At 30.9% G+C, this 23,114-nt stretch overlaps 1 protein-coding gene across 4 annotated transcripts in view; it reads left to right on the top strand.

The window, feature by feature from the left end:
• The window catches only part of LOC145254825 (uncharacterized), a 597,176-nt gene that overhangs the window by 120,062 nt on the left and 454,000 nt on the right, over positions 1–23,114 (top strand). Inside the window, exon 1 of one of the 4 annotated variants that reach the window (XM_080113656.1) lies at positions 4,456–5,026. The exons of the other annotated variants lie outside the window; for them this stretch is intronic. Coding sequence (XP_079969782.1) covers positions 4,856–5,026 — 171 coding nt within the window. The 5' untranslated portion in view covers positions 4,456–4,855. Of the gene's footprint in view, positions 1–4,455; positions 5,027–23,114 lie in introns of those variants that run through there. 4 annotated transcript variants of the gene reach the window in all.

Here is a 23,114-nt window from a genome sequence, read left to right as displayed (position 1 = left end):
TCGTTATATTGTCTTGTATTATTCTCCGCATCCAAGGTGTTTCCTTAATATTTCAGTCGTTTTAATTATCGTTAGTCGTTGTACTTTTGCAGTTATTCCTATGATTCCATTTTCTGACATTCTTTTATTTTTATTATTATTATTATTATTATTATTATTATTATTATTATTATTACTACTACTACTACTACTACTACTACTACTACTACTACTACTACTACTACTACCATAGTGAATTCTTATTAATGGCGCATGGGGTTTGAGATAGATAGGTAGGGTTTGAAATATATAGATAGATTTTGAAATAGATTGGTAGAGTTTGAGATAGATAGACAGAGTTTGAAATAGGCAGGTTTTGAGATAGAAATGCATAGAGATAAATAAAAAGAAGTAAATAAGAAAGGAAAGAAATCAGCAATGTTATCATATGTAAACGGACAATGGCTCAACATTGACACGTACTAAAAATATGATGAAATATACACATAATTCATCTATACAAAAGGCAGATAAATTATCGTCCTAAGATAGACAAGACAAACAAGCATCAACTTGCTTCAAGAAGAAAAAAAACAAACAAAAAAACAAAACAAAAAAACCCAATAAGAACACAAACAAAAATTTGAATCGGAAGCACGAAAAAAAGAAAAGGTTTAACCACGAACCGTGTAAATATTGAGAGACAACATGAATCATTTATTGTTGATATACACACCTTTACATTTTGATCCATTTAATATTTATTCACGATTATTGTGATAAAAGTGTAGATTTTTTTTTATACGAGTTCGAAATGACAGACGTGTAATTGGATTTTGGGATTTGCTGCTATCTGCTTTATTTATACGCCTACCTTGGTTGATAACAAAGAATCAGAATTGTCTTCGAGAAATTGAATGTATTTTTGGGCGGTCGATTTTAGACAACACGGTTTTATTTTTAAATTCTGGATTGTACAAGAACAGAAATAATAAACGGAAGAAATACAAAATGTGGATTCACTTGTAATTCTTGTTTTCTTTATTTTGTCCTTTAGTACTTACATTATAGGAGCGATATTTCTGACAAAGGGGGAAGCATTGCTGTTTTCTTGGTCAGAATCTATTCCATCTAATTTATCGTTGGCAAGTGTTTAATCTTGAAGTACTATTTTTAGTTCCTTATATTAAGTGGCTTCATACCTTCTCTAGAACGATTTCCATGCAAATAAAATAAAATAAAATAAAATAAATAAATAATAAATAAATAAAAAAACCAAAACTAAAAACACTCCGATCTGACTCCGATTACTTTGTTGAAAAAAACAAATTATATTCAAATTGTGGATGTGGAGATACCGAAGAAGTAGAAATTATTCTTTCTTGGATTCATTTTACGAGCAGATGAACTGACAGCGTAAAAAGAAAAAAAAAAAAAAAAAGAAAAAAAAACCCCAAACCCCCCCCAGAAATAATCGTTGAATACAATCTTCAGATGCCTTAAAAGAGATCTTCAGTTATGCACAGCCCTCATTGCCGATTTCGGATTTCGCATTATGTCGGCTCAGACAGCAACCCGACCTGACTCCGGATACATCAGATTGTCTTACGTGTGACGACATTGAAAAAAAAAAACAAAACAAAACAAATATATTAAAACATTGGATACTGAGAGATCCAAAAAGTAGATCATTTTATTTTTCAAGCTAAGCTCTTTTACAAACATTAAAAATACAATGTTTCTTTGGAATATGGTATTCCTATCCAGATTAAACTTATAAGTGGGAAACGAAACATTGTGATGATAATACAGAGCTAACGCTTTGTTTATTATAGACCTACTTTATTAGTAAGTTGGAATTCTAGAATATGAATTAGCCCGAAAAAAAAAAAAACAACAAAAAACAAACAAACAGATATGCAGTACTTGTACGAACCCCCGTTTCCTTTTAATTACGAATTGTTTAAAAAGACAAATGAGCAGAAAGAAAAATAATAGCAAAATACAAAAAAAAAAACAAAAAAAAAAACAAGAAATAGATTTCATCTAATGCTTGCTTAACAAGTTGCTTAAAACAAGAACGGATATTATTAATACTCACACTAATAAATCTTAAAGCTACTTAAAACTTGACAGATCTACTGAAGACTTTCTTAAAAAAGAAAACTTAAAAGTCAATTTGTTACAATTATGATTTTTATATGTAGTGAAATTCACAATTCGGGTATTCATTTCCGAGTATATCCTTAAAACAATTGCGAAATTTAATACCGACATTTTCTTTGGTCCATCCAAATATCTAGTCTACTTGAAGTTCCCCTTTATCGGCACTATCTCTAAAGGATCTTCTAATGGAATTAAGCCCACTGTGTCCTGTTGCTATGATACGGCACAACACCATGTGGTATTTGCTACTAGGTCTGAAAGACGTTCTTTCAGAAAGACGTTCTTCCCACACTAGATAAAAGTTTCGTAATCTATGAATTCACATGTCAGTGTGAGGCTGATTATGTGGGTTAAACTCTTCTGTGCTTGGGAGTTAGAGTAGCACAGCATATCCCTTCACATTTTCGTAAGTCAAAGAGGCTTAAAATAAATATACTGACGAGCGCATCGGGGTGTTTAAGAAATATATCTGGGTGTTTACAGAGCACATCCGGACACTCACCTATCCACGAGTCAGCAGTTTTATAGAACATTTTATAAACAATAAATAGGCATATTCGGATAGTCGTTTCCGTATCTTACACAAGGCCCGCACCAAACACCAATTTAATTTTCTGGAGGTCTTAAGTGTAACAATGTGAAAACCCTCAGTTTGTAGGCAAAATGAGCTCTCCCATAAGTTATAACTATTTAAGGACATACAAATAGATAAATAAATAATAATGCGTACATTCGTCAATATATTTAGTTTTTGTTATGCAATTACACGCAGATATAGTCCCCTTTGTAATATTGGCAATAGAGCTCTATTTCCTTCTCTCACTACATATTTTTATCCCCCCCATTCGACTAATTTTAAAGGTTATTCGCCAATATGTATACGGCGCAATCACGTTCAATACCGGTTCAATACATTGCAGTCGATATTGCACTGTAGAGAACCTACTGTTGAGTGTATAACATTATTTTATATATAATGGTTTGAATTATAGTTTGAAATGAAAAAGTCAAGTATCATGGTCCAATTGTACTTTACACAGAAACATTCATTTCGAACGCGACACTGTCATATCAACGAACCTATTATTTATTTGATACGCTGGGTCTTTCTGCTTGTGCGGGAATAAAACTTCCCAAATGCACTTGTGATATAAGGCTGTATAAGACGTTGATTTTAGTCAAAATTGTGTTTTCTTTCTTTCATAGAATTTTTTCAATCATCGATACTTATCGAAGAAATTCTGAGACAAAACCTATCTAAGAACATTGCCAGGCATATTTGCGTGAAATTTCCAAAATAAAATCGGCCCCACCGTTTAGGAGTCCATAGAGAACTCTTTCTCTCTGTCTCTGACTGTCTGTCTCTCTCTCTCTCTTTCTCACACACACACACGCACACTCACACGCACAGACACACACACACACACGCGCACAGACACGCACACTCACACACACACTCACACACACACTCACACACATACGCACACTCACACACACGCACACACACATACTCACACACACACATACACACACATACACACACATACACACACATTTCCTTTTTCTACCCCCTTTACTTCGTACAGTGAATCGCGATCGACGTATGTACGATCACTTTTATTACATAGATATTTTTTTTACAAAAGAATCATCACTTATCAAGGCCCAGAGGCCATTCAAGGATAAGGGTTAAAGAGTGTACAGTGGTCAAAAGAGCAATGTCATAGTAATCGTCAGAAGTGTAAATCCGGCAAATTGGTTACTTAAGGGGAACGGCTCATCAAGAACCTGTCCAGATTGGACCCGAAAACGGCCACCCTGCAGTCAGCTGGAAAGCAGACAAACGGAAGGGAGCTCCAAAGGTGTGTAGTTTCCAGAAAGAAGCCCTGCTCATGGGATCCACGTTTAGGTCTAGGCACGAAAAAAGAGTGGGGGAAACCATTGACAGTGATCACAGTCAAACGAGTGTTTCTCAGGGGGAGGGTTCATAGATTGGAGCTCAAACGAGCACTTATGTATGTTTATATATATATATATATATATATATATATATATATATATATAGATGAAATTAAAAAGACAAAATAGATAGACAAAAAAAACAAAAAAAGAAAAAAAAAGAAAGAAAAAAAGCGAAACAAACAAATGAACGATGTCCCTGCCCTAAAAAAGCCAAGCAGAACAAACGAAACATTTTTATATATTATAACTGAACCAAATTAACTGGAACGAAGTGTGAAAAGGCCTATCCCCAAAAAGAAAAAGGAAAAAGAAAAAAAAAAAAAAAAAAAGACTGACACGGAGATCTGCTTTCAGAATAAATAACGAATACACTACGGTCGATGTATACGCATCCCCGCCCTTTTTTTTTTTGGTTTTAAAGTCAGTAAATGTCATTCTTGCCAATTATCGGATAGGTAAATAAATAAAAAAAATGCATAAAATAAACGGAATGCGTTAAAAAAAATAATAAACGTGTTAAACATGTTGAACAATAAAAGATCAGCTTAAATAACAACAAAAGAACAGCAATTGACGTAACAAAGAAAGGCCAAATCAAAGTTACAAACAAAGGCTAATAAAACACACGCTAGTTTCCATTTCTTTTCAAACAAAATTAAAAAGGACAAAATCAACACAAAACAAAACAAAACAAGCAAAAACTAAAATAAAAAAAACACTGATTTTTTTTTTAATCATTGATCTCACAATGGAGAAAAAACATGTTTTAATCCGGCCGCAGTCGCCAGCTACGGACCACGGACAAACGGAGTTACACATGTCCGAATACAAGAAACCAAAGGATTTACTTCCTCCAGGCCTTCGCCGCCTTGGATCAGGATTACTACCACCGATCATGGTTGACATCAAAGTACTCCTGGTAAATACTCTTTTACGTAATCATTAATATTACCGACATAAATCATCTTAAAGGAAATACCGTTTGGAAATTAGTCGAGAACAAATTATTTTTTCGTTTTTGTTTACTCATATGGGTAATGTTTACATACAACGGTCTAGGAACTAACAAAAATAATGTCCGCGTGGTTTCGAGTTTTATGTAAAAACCGAAACTGAAACGAAATAAAAAAATAACAAAATAGAACTATCGAGTAATATATAAAATATTTTATTGAAAAGAAATTTTTTTTATTTTATTAAAATAAAAATTCTTGTGAAATTATTATGCAGAATTTAAGTCGAATAACTGAATGCTATGAAGTATAAGATTTCTCCGATTTTATTTGTATTAACTCTCTCTCTCTCTCTTTTTGTATCCCTCTCTCTTCCCACATGAATTCCTAGACAAGAAGAAAAAAAGAAAAGAGTTTGCAATGCTCTGCACTGACGACGAAGCTTACGAAATCATACAATGTTTTTTTTTCTTGTATTACTGAAATAAAAATTTTCTTTTAAATAAAATATATATTTTGAGAATGATTACACAACACTTTTATTTTTTTTAAAATTTTGTTTCAATTTTATTCAGTTTCCATTTTTACATAAAACTCGAAGTCAAGCGGCCATTTTTGTTTCTAGACCGCCGTGTGTAAACATTACCCATCATCTGTTTACGTTATTAACATGACTAAACAATGTCGACTTTGCTCAGATCCGATATTTAGAGAACGAATTTTTTTATTTCTTTATTCGCCCCAAACCAATCATATTGCCATTTGAAAGCAAGGGGGCTACTATATAGGACCACTATGTAATGGATATGTAAAGCGAGATGTTTGTTCGCATTTCATTTAAATTTCAACATGTTGGTACAGTCAGGGAACCGAGAAAAAAATTTCAGTCTAATTCCTGAGTCTGACAGTTCGTTAAAAAAAAAAAAAGGGAATTTATTAGTAGATTTTACTTTTGAGACCGTCCTTGCAATTAGAGATATTTATAAATCTCCATATTAAGAAAACTGAATTATTTTGAATCCAAATCTATATATATCTATAAAAGTGAACGTCTTTGTCTGTCTGTCTGTGTGTGTGTCTGTGTACATTTTCCTTCGACATAACTCTGTTAATTTTCAGTCTACAGACTCGAAATTTGATATACAGGGTACTGAGATTTGGAAAAATCTTTGTGATCGGTATTCGGCCAGAAATTTCGCTGTTAAGGGGTCAAAGTTCAACGATTTGACCTTTGAGAACTCTACCAAACTCCTCCGACAATTTTCAGTTTACACACTTGAAATTTTAGATATAGTTTCCTTGGACATGGATCTAACTTAATTATTTGATTTGAGCCCAAAACAATAAATTTTAAGAGGTCATAATAGGGGTCAAAGTTAAAAAAATTAACCTTTTTTTTTTGCTGAGTATACACCTCCAAACACCCGGGCAACGCCAGGCACTCATGCTAGTGTTATATATAAAGACTTTTTAACTCGTTAAAAACTGACTTATAATGAGTTTTTTTATGTCAAATTTAATAGTTGAATATGGTTGAATTAGTGCTAATTTTTTTTGCATTTAATACTAATCCCTATTCATCCCTATTAATCCTTATTAATCCTTATTAACCCCTATTAATCCTTATTAATCCCTATCTTTGTATCAAATGAATTCTATAATATTTAGTTCGTCACATCTTATAACAAAGATTCATACAATCTGATATTTCAACGATAACATTTTTTACATTCGATAATTCGTATTTATTAAAACTATTTTCTATTAACTGAATATTAACTCAATTACATCAGTAGCTCCATCTTTGTGCATATATTTCAATAAGCATAGTAATTAATACAACTTATAAAACTTATCGTGTCTATATGTCTCCATTGTTTCAAAGTGCATCTCTATCGAGACGCAAGATCGCAGAGCGGCGCAATTTTTGTTCTTTTATGGATTTTTAGCCGGTAAAAATAGCTGCTAAGTGATCAAAATAGAAAATTTGAACGGGGTAGGTGTAAGTCGACTTAAAGTGCTCTTCTAAAAATGCACAAATATGCATTTATACGTTAAAGTCTGTTCATTTTTAACTATTTCTTATCCGTCTAATGATAGCTCAAACGGTAACGACTAACGCTGAAGCGCTAACTGTTCTTACCTATTACGTAGAAGAAACTTTGTGTACGTATGAGTTCGTTCCCTATGGAGTCGAAAACGGCTGGCCGATTTTTATGAAATTTCACACAAAGGTACTTTATGTGCCTGGCAGTGTTCTTTGATAGGTTTTGTATCAGAATGTCTTCGATCAGTATCGATAATCAAAATAATCCGATCTAAGAAGAAGAGCGATTTTGGCCAAAGTTAGCATCTTACACAGTTTAACATCACAAGTGTATTTAAGAAGTTTTATTACCACACAAGCCAAAAGGCCCGACATATAAAAGCAACAGTAAGTTCTTTGATACAACAGGGATGCGGTCGAAATGAATGTTCAGAGCCCAACTGAAGCATGTTACTTGACTTTTGCATTTAAACTTTAATTCAAGTTATTATATATAAAAAAGTAATTTTATAAAATCAACAGTAGTTTCTCTACAGTGCAATGATGACTACAATGTATTATGAGCTGAGTCATTGCGAGAGGTATGTGAGCAAATATGTGTTTTTTTATTACCGTTTTATCTGTTTAGTTACATATGTTTCGGATGCCGGACCATGTTTACGATCCAGCAGCCTCGTCATACTTTACAGAGATTTAAGTAGATGTGGGTGGAGATATATGGATATCGGGAGTGGAAGAGGGAAAGAGGGAAATAAGGAAGGGGGTAAGGAAAGGAGGGGGAGGAATTTCAATTTTAGGTTTTCAGATTTGGCTGCTTTTGGTTGTTTAAGCCGGCACTGGAGTATATGAAATAGATGAAAGAGAGAGAGAGAGAGAGAGAGAGAGAGAGAGAGAGAGAGAGAGAGAGAGAGATAGAAAGAGGGAGGGAGGGAGGGAGAGAAAGGACTTGAGTATGTGTCATATGCGCTCGACAAGTAAGAGGTTCCATTTCGAATGTTCGTAGTAGCCATGATAAGTCGATTCGTTGATTTGAGTTGACAATGAGTTGTTTTTAGGTAGTTAAGAGTTAATACGTATGCCAACACACGCGCATATACGCATACATAAGCGCACATACATATGTACATATCCACACATCCATACACAGATACATACACATATATACATACAATGTATATGCAAACATATATGCATCTAAATGCAGACATACATACACATACACACATACTCATATACTTAAATATATATATATATATATATATATATATATATATATATATATATATATATATATATACGCACACATACATATATACATTTACGTGAAGACATAGATCTCCGGTAAGGTTGGTTGGTTGGTTGGTTGTTTTTGTTTTACGGCATATCAACCCTTTTCGGGTTGTTACATCCTAAGGGCTGCCCCCTTTTCATGTAAGTATAAAAATAGAGAGATTTAGTTGAAATGAAAATGAAATAGAATAGGCGAAATTCGAACCTCGTAAATTAGGTTTAGAAATAGATTACGAGAGAGAATTAGCAATGGAATGTAAAACAAACCATTGTTTAATTTAGAGATAAAATAGTTTCAAGAAAAGAATTTGCATTGTCAATTCTGTTATGAAAAATTCTATTGAGGAATGCAACTATACAAGATAATTTAATAAACATGTTTTTAACATATTGGAAAAATAGGTTACTGGGAATATAGGTTAAAATTCCTTTTGTAAACAAAGGAAAAAGTTTTGGACACGCATGTCCAGAACACGTGAAAGAAGACACATGTTTTAACATGTGTATGACGTCATGGAAAATGGGAAGTTCTAGATATAGTTAGAAACTTGAGAGAAACTGGGGGAGAAACTGGGGAGAGTCATAGAGAGTCTGAGGACGACAGACATGGACATTCGAACGTTTAGAAGCGAGATGGTCACTTTTGAAACTTAGAATGTGAAGCTTTGAATTCTTGACTCAGAAAACCACGGCCGGTCGGGAGAAGAAATAAACCCATCATGTGTTTTTATAAACGTCGTCTTTGTGTTGTAATTCTACCAAAAGGTAAAGTGAAAATTGTTATTATATGTCTTGTATATCATGTGGTTTAGAATGTCTTTACATACACGTCTCGACATCTCATATCGACAATGTGAACTCTACATCTCATATCTACACTTCTAAGAATGAACATTTTATAAATATGAATCTCTCAACAACATCTCTCTCTCTCTCTAAGACACAACGACAAACTCCCTCTAAGACTCTCTATTTAAGACTCTCTTTTAATAAGACTCTTACAACATCTCTCTCTCTAAGTCTCAACAACATCCCTCTCTAAGACTCCTATATATATAACAGGGTTATTTAATACCGAATCCAAAGATTCGGAAGAAATTTTTTTAATAGAATATCTTTGTTGTTTTCACGTCGGTTTCTATTTAACCCATAGTTGGGACCCTAACAGGTACTACCAATCCGGGTCAGAGTGGACCTGGGAGCAATGGTAATTAAAGGGTGGCTCCACACTCCCCAAAGCCCACAAGCTGGGGCCTCACCAATGGATATAGTTTAACGTCAGATCCAGGACGCCCATTGAGGGACTTCTACCCTCTGCAGGGGGGCAGTCGGCGTAGTCTAATGCCTCACCGACAGGGCCAAGATCTCCAGTAATATACTGATGTACGTACACATACATACATACACACATATGTACCCACATATACGCATACACAATTATATAAATATACAAATTCTTAAAAATATAAATATACAGACATATATATATATACATATATCTATATATCTATATCTATATCTATCTATCTATCTATCTATATATATATATATATATATATATATATACATACAAAATAAATGAAGTAAAGTGATGATAAATAAACGGGTATAGTTAATAATGCGAGGTTATGTAGACGCATTGTAAGATATGTTCAAATACATGTTGTTTGTGTAATATTTAGGGGTCAGTATGGATTTGCTTTGCTCATTAGGTAGGGATGTATAAGTTATAGTGGCTAAAAAGGGGAAATTTATATGGATCTAAATAAAAGTAAGGATAAATATAAAAACAGAAATAGAATAAATTAATAAATTGAATTTTTTTTTTTAATTTTAAAGAAATTTTTAAAAATTAGAAATTAAAAAGTGAAAGTGATAGAGATAGTAGGAGGAAGGGGAGGAAAAATGATGATTGTAAATTAAATGCGGTGAAGGTGTAGATGTGTTTAGGGATTAATTTTCATTTTCTTAAGTAGGTTTTTGTGTGTATATTGGTATATTGGTATATCGGAGATATAAATGTACGTAGTAAGGGTTATTAGGATATTCATAATTAGGTTGTGTTATATTTATAGTTATATGGTTAGTAGGATGTCTAGGAATTTAGATGTGGTTTGACCAGTATAGGTGCCCTGAAGGTTTAAAGGTTAAAGATTATGAGGGTGGTGGCTAAGTTCTAATGAGTCAGGCGTTCTTGTAGTTCCGTTAAGTTCATATATATATATATATATATATATATATATATATATATATATATATATATATATATATATATATATATATATATATATGGGGTGGGCTCCTAACATTATGTTTTGGGCAGTGGTTATGTTTAGCCTTATTTTCAGTGTCAATTGTATTGCGGATATATATATATATATATATATATATATATATATACATGCAAACACATACACTCATATAAATCCAGACATAGCTATACCTGTGTACAAACGTGCACCTATGTATACACATAAAGCTACTCTCCTTCCATATCAAAAGAACTGTTTGACGAGGTCTTAGACTTTGCCTCAGTACTCTCTGACCTACAACCATCCGAAATGGAGATTATCAAAAAATCTAGGAAAACAGTATTAATCAGCCAAGACACCCAATGGACTAAGAAGAACAAACCCGGATCATTTGACCTCTCAATGGGCTCTCTGGATTCAGCAGAAGCAATCGACATAGTTGGTCTCTTCATTCTATATAATCTCACAAAAACTATAGATAAAAAAAATATAAGATTATATAGAGACGATGGCCTTATCGTAGTTGAAAATTAAAATGGCCCTAAATGTGAAAAATGGAAAAAAAACCTTAACTATATTTCCTCTAAAACCCCTCTTCCAAATAATAACAACCATTTCTGTAAGGTCTGACGAGGCTGCTGGATCGTAAACATGACCCGGCATCCGAGACATATGAAACTAAACAGATAAAACGATAATAAAAAAATAAAACACACACACACACACACACACACACACACACACACAAACACACACATATATATATATATATATATATATATATATATATATATATATATATATATATATATGTGTGTGTATGTATGTATGTGTGTTTGAAAACCTATACCGTATATTTCGGCGTATAAGACGACCCGTAAAGTTAAAAAAATCATTTTTAAAAACCAATATTTCATAAAATACCGGGTGTTGCAATCTCTAGCCTAGTCTAAACGAACATGGTTTCGTGATTTAGCAGTCGTTTTATACAACCGATATATCATAAATTTATTAAAATTTGCTCCAATTTTGTACTTGGTCTTATCTGACGGTCGTCTTATACGCCGAAATATATATATATATATATATATATATATATATATATATATATATATATATATATATACACTAGCAAAAGTACCCGTCGTTGCCTGGGGTCAAAGACAGACTACAGAAAATAGACACTGATTTATGAAAGTGTGATGGGTACTGGAAAGGAAGGGTTTTAAAGAGATAGCTTCGAATTTGGGGGTATCAAAACCAAAGTAAAATATTATGAAAGTAAAAATAAAATAGATAAACCCCATAATTTATTATACCATACTTGTTCACATTGAAACACTTATCACAATATTCTGTGAATCTATATTAAAAAAACCTTGTTAAACTTTGTGACATATTTCCATTCTATGGAGGTCAGGTGCGAACCAACACCCCATCATTTTATTATACCATATTTCTTCAAATTGAAACGTAATTATCAAAGTATACTTATGCAGATAGATATGAAAAGTCTTTATTAAAGTTTGTGCCTATTTCCATTCTATGGAGGCCGGGCGCGAACGCAGACCCCACAATTTAATCATACCATCCCTATTTAAGTTAAAACATACTTATCAAAGTATTATTATGTACATCTATTTCAAAAACACTTGTAAACGTTTATTTTTTCGTTTTTATTTCCATACTTTGGGGGCCAGGCTAGAAAGCAGACCTCACAATTTTAATGAACCACTGTTCTGCCAGATCAAACATACCCATTCCTGTGTCTCGATACATCTTCTATCATTATATGTAATCAGTTTTTTTAAAATAGTCAACCATATAGGAGCCTATTCGTGACCACACACACACACACACACACACACACACACACACACACACACAGAGACGTTCAGCTTTATATATATATATATATATATAACTACTTAATTTACTCACATAAAATTAATATACGAAAGTATAGATTTATGCGTAAACTTTAAGTATTTACTTCAAAAGTGCTCAATACGTAGGTAGAGCTAGTTAGTAAGTTATAAAATGTATATGGCGATTAAGCTACACTGAATATTCCGCGTTTCATCCACTTTAGGATTCTTCAGGCTTATGCGCCAAGCCCGAAGAATCCTAGAGTGGATGAAACGCGGAATATTCAGTGTAGCTTAATCGCCATATACATTTTATAACTTTATATATATATATATATATATATATATATATATATATATATATATATATATATATATATATATATATATATGAGCTTACATTCTCCGTGAAAAATTACTGAAAATTAACGTTTAATATCAATTCGAACATGGTGAAGCATCATTTTTGTTGATAAGAATAGGAACAACAAATCTCCTAGTTGTTTTTAGTCTAACCACGTTTTTGGTCTACTAAGCCTCTGGCCGGCTTTGGGTAGGATTGAAACCGCTGTCTTTAGACAATGCTCACCTGAAATTGTAGAGATTCAACGTCTCTATCCGCTGCGCCACGGGCCCCGAAGGGTGATCAAGGTCGGATTTTTTTTATCTTAAAAATCCACGTTTACTTATCTTATCTGAGACTAAAAACAACTATGGAAGGCAGTAATTGCTGAGAATGCACTTAGGATATTCGGAGTTCCTATCAAGTCGTGGTTACTACCTGATGAAGATCAGAGGAATAGTTGTCCGAAACGTCGTGAAACAGCAAATAAAATAATAGTCTGCAATAAATAAATTAATAAATAATGCTCATCTCAATAAACCTTCCACTTGATTAAATAATATATACCATTCGGTACGGATCCGACAATGGAAGATCAAATAATAAAATAAACGTGGAATTTTAAATGAAGAAAGGCATTTTTAAGAAAGGTATTGTTGAAACAAATGAAAAATAAATGTGTCAGATTAGATAATCTTGAACGTTTCGATCAGAAACAGACGTGTTTTAAGGGACTTATGCCCGTAACTGCTCTTTTATTTAACTGGAATTCATGAAACAGTAAACTCCAAATGGTAAAATCTATCACGTACAGATCTAAACATTTTGGGATTATTCGTTTAGTTCATTGGGTAGTGTTATACGATTTATGAAACACTGCTCCATTTTGCAGTCATCATTTAATAAAAATCTCATCTCTATACACGAGGTGATTCACTATCTTTGCTTCATTTTAGGTCAAATAATTTCCCACATGTTTACAGTTATTTAACATATGTGATACATCCTAGATATAACTTTACAATACATCCGGTGAGGAGGATTCAATTATAATAACACGCTCCGGGATCAGGTATAATATTTCATACATCCCCAACCAGTCCCTAGCCTTAATAAGGTGAATAGAAAAAGAAACAGTATGTAGTTTACTCCCCCTTTCCCTTAAATTAACACAGTAGTTTCCTTTATTTATTAAATACATATTTTCCATAAATTCTTGAACAGAATTTCTATCAAAATCAGTAACTTCTAGCATTTCATCATGCGCAACAAAGTCAGGATATAACCGACTACAATTTTCTTATCAGTTTGTTCCAGCTGAGGATGGGGTATTATACCGGATGCCAGATATTCACCCGTTATCTAATACATTCCAATGTATTTGCGTGTGTGTATGTGTACATATATAAAGTCGTGTGTTGTGGTTATTTATGTATACATAGGCCTACCTGTTCCGATATGCCCCTTGCTTTCATGGCACGATGACATAATTACATTGTCCCCTCTCCTAATCTCTGTCGACTTGCGTAATTGTGTTCATGCATATATGTGTATATCTATACGTATATGTGCATAATTATTTATCAAGATATCTTTTTATGGATCTAACTGTTTCTTTAAGTGCTATTGTTTGTATCTCTCTTGCACTTGGTTCACCGTGTATATATTTGACAGGTAGTTTTTGGATTTTTTATGAGTCTGGTTGCTTCTATAATTACTGGACTACTGGAATGATAGAAATCTTCATAAGATTTCAGTTTTTTTTCATGTCGTACATAAAACCTTACTATTTCGTTGTATTTTTTCTCTCGACCCAGCATCATTGGGGAAGATTAACTTTTTGCTTCTTTCTCCTTCTTGTCCCGTATCACTATGTCGGGTTTAATAGCTCCGTTTTCTAGGTACGTCGATGTAAGAATTGCATAGTCATTAAGGATGGCACATAACTTATTTCCACCTGTTCTTTCTAGTATATGTTCACAGGACTGGCTGATACATTTGATATGCAACTTTGTACACGTAGTCCATTTGATATATTTATATACTCCATTTTGTCGCATTTTATACTAGCCTTCCTTTCCAACAGAACCTTACAGGTGTATCTCAAGAGGATCATGCTCTCTACGTCGGTGTGGCAAAACGCTTGTTATCATTACTGAGACCACTCATCTTTTTTAAAGCATTTGTCATCAAGCCTTTATCGTAGGCAGCAAATATACACCTCTCTTGATCATAGTGTAGCGATCCCCCTTTTAGCCCGTCTATAGAGTTTTCCTTATCTATACAGTCCTGGATGGATATCTAAAAAATCCTTGACACGCTGTTGGTTGGCCTACTATCTATACATTGTTCAATCAAAAATCGATCAACATAAGTTACTTCTAGCATCTTATCATGCATAACAACACAGAAGGAAGGGATTTACGTCGGAATGATGCAGGGTGATTTCAAACAGCGAGATTATAACACTTACCTTGAATATCCAGACATGGCTCATTAGAGTTCTAAAGATCTTGGTGCTCGATATATCACCAAATTGAAGATCCTGGAGCAAAATTGTCTTACAACTCAAGCTCTAAACAATGCAGGTTTTGTAATACCGAAAAATTCAGGATCTTACAGACATTTCATAACTCATTAGTTACGTGTTTGAATGTGATATCGAAAATCTTCAAGATTTGTCTACATCGAATATGTATCCTAAACAAATAGTCAGGAAATGTAAAATACGTAAATGTGTAAATAGTCGGGACAGTTTTTACGTATTCTGGAACTGGTATTTATCTAATATGAGAAATGTACGCACAAAGGGGAGCTTAACTGTAAATCACTGCTTGCTTTTAGTATATATTTGTTTGGATATAGTTATTACTTGTTTGTATATATTTGTTTGTATATAGTTATTACTTTTTTGTATATATTCGTTTGTATATAGTTATTACGTTTTTGTATATATTTGTTTGTATATAGTTATAACTTTTTAGTATATATTTGTTTGTATATAGTTATTACGTTTTTGTATATATTTGTTTGTATATAGTTATTACTTTTTTGTATATATTTGTTTGTATATAGTTATTACGTTTTTGTATATATTTGTTTGTATATAGTTATTACTTTTTTGTATATATTTGTTTGTATATAGTTATTACGTTTTTGTATATATTTGTTTGTATATAGTTATTACTTTTTAGTATATATTTGTTTGTATATAGTTATTACGTTTTTGTATATATTTGTTTGTATATAGTTATTACTTTTTTGTATATATTTGTTTGTATATAGTTATTACTTTTTTGTATATATTTGTTTGTATATAGTTATTATGTTTTTGTATGTATTTATTCGTATATAGTTATTACTTTTTAGTATATATTTGTTTGTATATAGTTATTACGTTTTTGTATGTATTTATTCGTATATAGTTATTACTTTTTAGTATATATTTGTTTGTATATAGTTATTACGTTTTTGTATATATTTGTTTGTATATAGTTATAACTTTTTAGTATATATTTGTTTGTATATAGTTATTACGTAATTGTATATATTTGTTTGTATATAGTTATTACTTTTTAGTATATATTTGTTTGTATATAGTTATTACGTTTTTGTATATATTTGTTTGTATATAGTTATTACTTTTTAGTATATATTTGTTTGTATATAGTTATTACGTTTTTGTATATATTTGTTTGTATATAGTTATAACTTTTTAGTATATATTTGTTTGTATATAGTTATTACGTAATTGTATATATTTGTTTGTATATAGTTATAACTTTTTAGTATATATTTGTTTGTATATAGTTATTACGTTTCTGTATATATTTGTTTGTATATAGTTATTACTTTTTAGTATATATTTGTTTGTATATAGTTATTACGTTTTTGTATATATTTGTTTGTATATAGTTATTACTTTTTAGTATATATTTGTTTGTATATAGTTATTACTTTTTTGTATATATTTGTTTGTATATAGTTATTATGTTTTTGTATGTATTTATTCGTATATAGTTATTACTTTTTAGTATATATTTGTTTGTATATAGTTATTACGTTTTTGTATGTATTTATTCGTATATAGTTATTACCTTTTAGTATATATTTGTTTGTATATAGTTATTACGTTTTTGTATATATTTGTTTGTATATAGTTATAACTTTTTAGTATATATTTGTTTGTATATAGTTATTACGTAATTGTATATATTTGTTTGTATATAGTTATTACTTTTTAGTATATATTTGTTTGTATATAGTTATTACGTTTTTGTATATATTTGTTTGTATATAGTTATTACTTTTTAGTATATATTTGTTTGTATATAGTTATTACGTTTTTGTATATATTTGTTTGTATATAGTAATTACTTTTTAGTATATATTTGTTTGTATATAGTTATTACGTTTTTGTATATATTTGTTTGTATATAGTTATAACTTTTTAGTATATATTTGTTTGTATATAGTTATAACTTTTTAGTATATATTTGTTTGTATATAGTTATTACGTTTTTGTATATATTTGTTTGTATATAGTTATAACTTTTTAGTATATATTTGTTTGTATATAGTTATTACGTTTTTGCATATATTTGTTTGTATATAGTTATTACTTTTTAGTATATATTTGTTTGTATATAGTTATTACGTTTTTGTATATATTTGTTTGTATATAGTTATTACTTTTTAGTATATATTTGTTTGTATATAGTTATTACGTTTTTGTATATATTTGTTTGTATGTAGTTATTACTTTTTAGTATATATTTGTTTGTATATAGTTATTACGTTTTTGTATATATTTGTTTGTATATAGTTATTACTTTTTTGTATATATTTGTTTGTATATAGTTATTACTTTTTTGTATATATTTGTTTGTATATAGTTATTACGTTTTTATATATATTTGTTTGTATATAGTTATAACTTTTTAGTATATATTTGTTTGTATATAGTTATTACTTTTTAGTATATATTTGTTTGTATATAGTTATTACTTTTTTGTATATATTTGTTTGTATATAGTTATTACGTTTTTATATATATTTGTTTGTATATAGTTATTATTTCTTTGTATATATTTGTTTGTATATAGTTATTACTTTTTAGTATATATTTGTTTGTATATAGTTATTACTTTTTTGTATATATTTGTTTGTATATAGTTATTACGTTTTTATATATATTTGTTTGTATATAGTTATTATTTCTTTGTATATATTTGTTTGTATATAGTTATTACTTTTTTGTATATATTTGCTTGTTATTACATTTTGTTTATATTTGTTTGTATGCAAACAAATATAAACAAAATTACAAAGTTATTATTTCTTTGTATATATATATCGTTATTATTTTTTTGTATATATATATAGTTATTATTTCTTTGTATATATTTCTTTGTATATAGTTATTACTTTTTTGTATATATTTGTTTGTATATAGTTATTATTTCTTTGTATATATTCGTTTGTATATAGTTATTACTATTTTGTATATATTTGTTTGTATATAGTTATTACATTTTGTTTATATTTGTTTGTATATAGTTATTATTTCTTTGTATATATTTGTTTTTGTGTCCGTATATGTCTGCCGATGTATACATATGTGTGTGTGTGTGTATATTTGCGTGCGTGTATGAGCATATATATGTGTATGTGTATATATATGTGTGTATATATATGTGTTTGTGCATGTGTTTATGTATGTGTATATATATTTGTGTATATATATGTATTTGCGTATGTGTATTTGTGTGCGTGTATGAGTATATATATATGTGTTTGTTTATGTGTATTTGTTTGCGTGTATGATTATGTATATGTGTTTGTGTATGCGTATTTGTGTGCGTGTATGAGTATATATATATATGTTTGTGTATGTGTATTTGTGTGCGTGTATGAGTATATATATGTGTTTGTGTATGTGTATTTGTGTGCGTGTATGAGTATATATATATGTGTTTGTGTATGTGTATTTGTGTGCGTGTAGTAGTATATATATGTGTTTGTGTATGTGTATTTGTGTGCGTGTATGAGTATATACATGTTTTTGTGTATGTGTATTTGTGTGCGTATAATAGTATATATATGTGTTTGTGTATGTGTATTTGTGTGCGTGTATGAGTATATATATATGTGTGTTTGTGTATGTGTATTTGTGTGCGTGTATGAGTATATATATATGTGTGTTTGTGTATGTGTATTTGTGTGCGTGTATGAGTATATATATGTGTGTTTGTGTATGTGTATTTGTGTGCGTGTATGAGTATATATATGTGTTTGTGTATGGGGTTTTTAGTGTGCGTGTATGTGTATATACATGTGTTTGTGTATGCATATGCCTATCTGTTCCGCTATGTTCCTTACTTTCATAACATGATGACCTAATTATTACGTGCATAAATATCATGGGTTAAATAATATTTTAAAAAAATAAAAGAAAGTAATATTTCCTTAAAAAATGTGGGCGGAAAAATGTAAACGAAGGGCAAATAACTCCTTTCTTATAATAAACGCTCCGGGTGTGAAATAGAAAGAAATTAGTAATCGCTAATAAAAAAATAAATAAAAATTCAACAACGAACGTCTTTATGCATCGGATGCTCTGTCGACTTATGCACTTGTGCTCATGCGTATATGTGCATATCTAAAAGAGTAAAAATCATTAAATTTAATTATGAGAGAGAGAGAGAGAGAGAGAGAGAGAGAGAGAGAGAGAGAGAAGGAGAGGAGTCAAAATAAAAAGTCAGATGAGATTTAAAAAAGTAAAGTGTAAATATTTTGCAACAGGCATAGAGACACGCACATAATTACACACATATACGCATAGATATACACATATACGCATAAGCACAATTACGCAAGTCGACAGTGGTTAGGAGAGGGGATAATGTAATTATGTTATCGTGTCATCAAAGCAAGGGACATATCGGAACAGGTAGGCCTATGTATACATAAATAACCATAAACACAAATTATATATATATATATATATATATATATATATATATATATATATATATATATATATATATATATATATATAGTGTTATAATGGGATAATTCCAGGAGGAAATCCGGGTATGAGAGCTCAGTGTGGTAAACAGAGCAATAACATAAAAATATAACACGGAAATTACATAATTGTCGATGCAATAATTTATTTAAACCTTATGATATTTTCAAGCATCTAAACTAGACAATTACATTTTGAAATAAATTATTGCATCGACAGTTATGTAATTTCCGTGTTATATATATATATATATATATATATATATATATATATATTTACTAGCAAAATTACCCGTCGTTGACTGGGTTCAAAAAAAGCCTACAGAAAATGGACTCTGATTTATGAAAGTATGATAGGTTATGAAAAGGAAGGGTTCTAAAGAGATAGCTTCGAATTTAGGGGTATCAAAACCAAAGCAAAATATGATGAAAGTAAAAATAAAATAGATAAACCCTATAATTCATTATATCATACCTGTTCACACTAAAACACTTATCACAATATTCTGTGGATCTATATTAACAAAACCTTGTTAAACTTTGTGATATATTTCCATTCTATGGAGGTCAGGCGCGAACGAGCACCCCATCATTTTATTATACCATATTTCTTCAAACTGAAACACAATTATCAAAGTATACTTACGCAGATAGATATGAAAAGTTTTTATTAAAGTTTGTGCCTATTTCCATTCTATGGAGGCCAGGGGCGAACGCAGACCCCACAATTTTATTATACCATCCCTATTTAAGTTAAAACATACTTATCAAAGTATTATTATGTACATCTATTTCAAAAACACTTGTAAAAGTTTTTTTTTTCATTTTTATTTCCATACTTTGTGGACCAGGCCCGAACGCAGACCCCACAATTTTAATGAACCACTGTTCTGCCAGATCAAACATACCCATTCCTGTGTCTCGATACATCTTCTATCATTATATGTAATCAGTTTTTTATTAAATAGTCAACCATATAGGAGCCTATTCGTGACCAGACACACACACACACACACACACACACACGCACACACGCACACACACACACACACACACACACACACACACACACACACACACACACACACACACACATTCAGCTTTATATTATATATATATATACTAGCAAAAGTACCCGTCAAATACACATGCATACATGCAGGTGCATACACACATGCATATTTGTATATAGACAAATATATACCGACGCAAAAACTATCTCGAAAAAAGAAAAAGAAATAGAAAAAAGAGACAGAGACAGAAAAATGTACCGATAACGATTGATCCAAAATAAGTAAATCTAAACATATGAGTTACATGAAATAAAACAAATATAAAGCAAAGTAAAAAGGTTAAAGAATATCTTAGCCGTAAAAAGGTACAAATTAAAGAAAAAAAGAAGGCAAAGATATATTAAAGAATAAGGAAAGGAATATATAATATTTAGGAGAATGAAGAGATGGCAGAAGAGTTACTGCAAGAAAAAGCAAGGATATATTAAAGAATAAGGAAAGGTGAATGAAGAGATGGTAGAAGTGATAGAAAATGAGCGTAATTAAAAATTCTCCTATACACACTGAGAGAGACGGAGTAGAAGATATCGAAAATAAATGAAAGAAAACAAAACTGAAGTATATATTAATTATATAAAGGAGAATATGATGGCGGGGTATCAGTAACGGCCAGAAAATAGACTACTTACATTTTCTCTTCTGCCTGCAATGGAATATAATTTAACTTTTGGAATTTATAATGTTAATATATTATTTTTTTTAAAAGCGAATATCATTAAAGCTGTCTCTGGTATGCAGAGTTTATAGAATTAAGAGTTGAGGGAATAAGATTAAGACTTTTCAATGTTGTTGGCTGTTATAAAAGAATTGGATAAGTCGATGTGTCGATATGCATATAAATTTTCAGGGTGGTAAAATAATCCATAGGGATTGAAAGGTTAGTTGTATGGACATCTCCAACACACACACACACACACACACACACACACACACACACACACACACATATATATGTATATATATATATATCATGTGTGTGTATATGTTCCTATTTACAATGCCTCCCCAGGGGACAGAGTTAGACAACAGGGTCGTTTTTTAATGTGGAGAAAAGGAACAAAAATAAAAATTGTCTCAGTCAAATGTATATTAAATATATATACAAATATATATATAATATGTGTATATATTAAATAAGTCCAAATGTATTGAACTAAAGAACATTCTTTTAAAAATTCTCAATACGTAGATAGAGCTTTCATAAGTAAAATTATATAAACAGTAGGAAAAGACGCTAACCGGATCGATCTATGATTTGGCGTAAACAGTTTCGTCAGGAGTTAAATAATTATTGAACTCTTAACGAGACGGTTAACGTCGATACGGAGATCGATCCGCGTAGGGCATTTTGTAATGTTTTGTATAACAATATAAAGTACTCTAAAATATAAGAAACGCGAAAGAATTTATTACTAGGTGACCCGTTTCGTTCCAAATGACGAAGAGAAATGTTACTAATAAGTCAACCATTTTAAAATTTATTTGCATTCAAACAATATATTTCGTTTCTTATCGGATGTTGTTTAGTGACATTTATGTTTTGGGTCTGATCGACGAGATCATTAAAATGTACAACTTTGCACGCGGTTGTAACTCACGGTCATTAGATTATGAACCTTTGTGTTTAATAACACCGGTTTTTTTATTATTTGGCAATCGAGACTGTCTTCTTTATTATTTCCATGCTATTGCGTCGTCTTCCATTATTTTGTAGTTGAGAATTGCATACAACGGACAATTCCAATGTTACAAACACGCACATGCACATGTATGTGCATGTATATCTAATATATAAAAGTCTATATGTCTGCCTGTCTCCATATTTTCAAACTCCATCTGCCTCTTTTTTATTTACATGGTGGTCACCACTTATCAAGGCCCGGAAGCCACTCAGGAATAAGGGTTATTGCAAGTACAGTACGCTAGTGTGGAGATTTGATGAAGTGTTTACTTAAGGGGGCGGTTCATTAGGATTTTGTTAACGTTGGACTTGAAGACATCCAAGTTGTAGTCAGGTGGGAAGCAGGCAGACGGAACAGAGTTCCACAGGCGTGCAGTTCTCGAAACTAAAATTCACAAAGCGGCGCTAGGGGTCTCAAATTATTAGATATTTTACGGACTGTTCTTTTATGGGTCTTTAGCCGATTAAAAG

This window comes from Euprymna scolopes, chromosome 30 (assembly GCF_053919585.1).
Source record: "Euprymna scolopes isolate OS-2025 chromosome 30, ASM5391958v1, whole genome shotgun sequence".
In the NCBI taxonomy this organism is placed as follows: domain Eukaryota; kingdom Metazoa; phylum Mollusca; class Cephalopoda; order Sepiida; family Sepiolidae; genus Euprymna; species Euprymna scolopes.
Note: the sequence above shows the minus strand (reverse complement) of the source record. Positions and strands in the feature narration are given on the sequence as shown.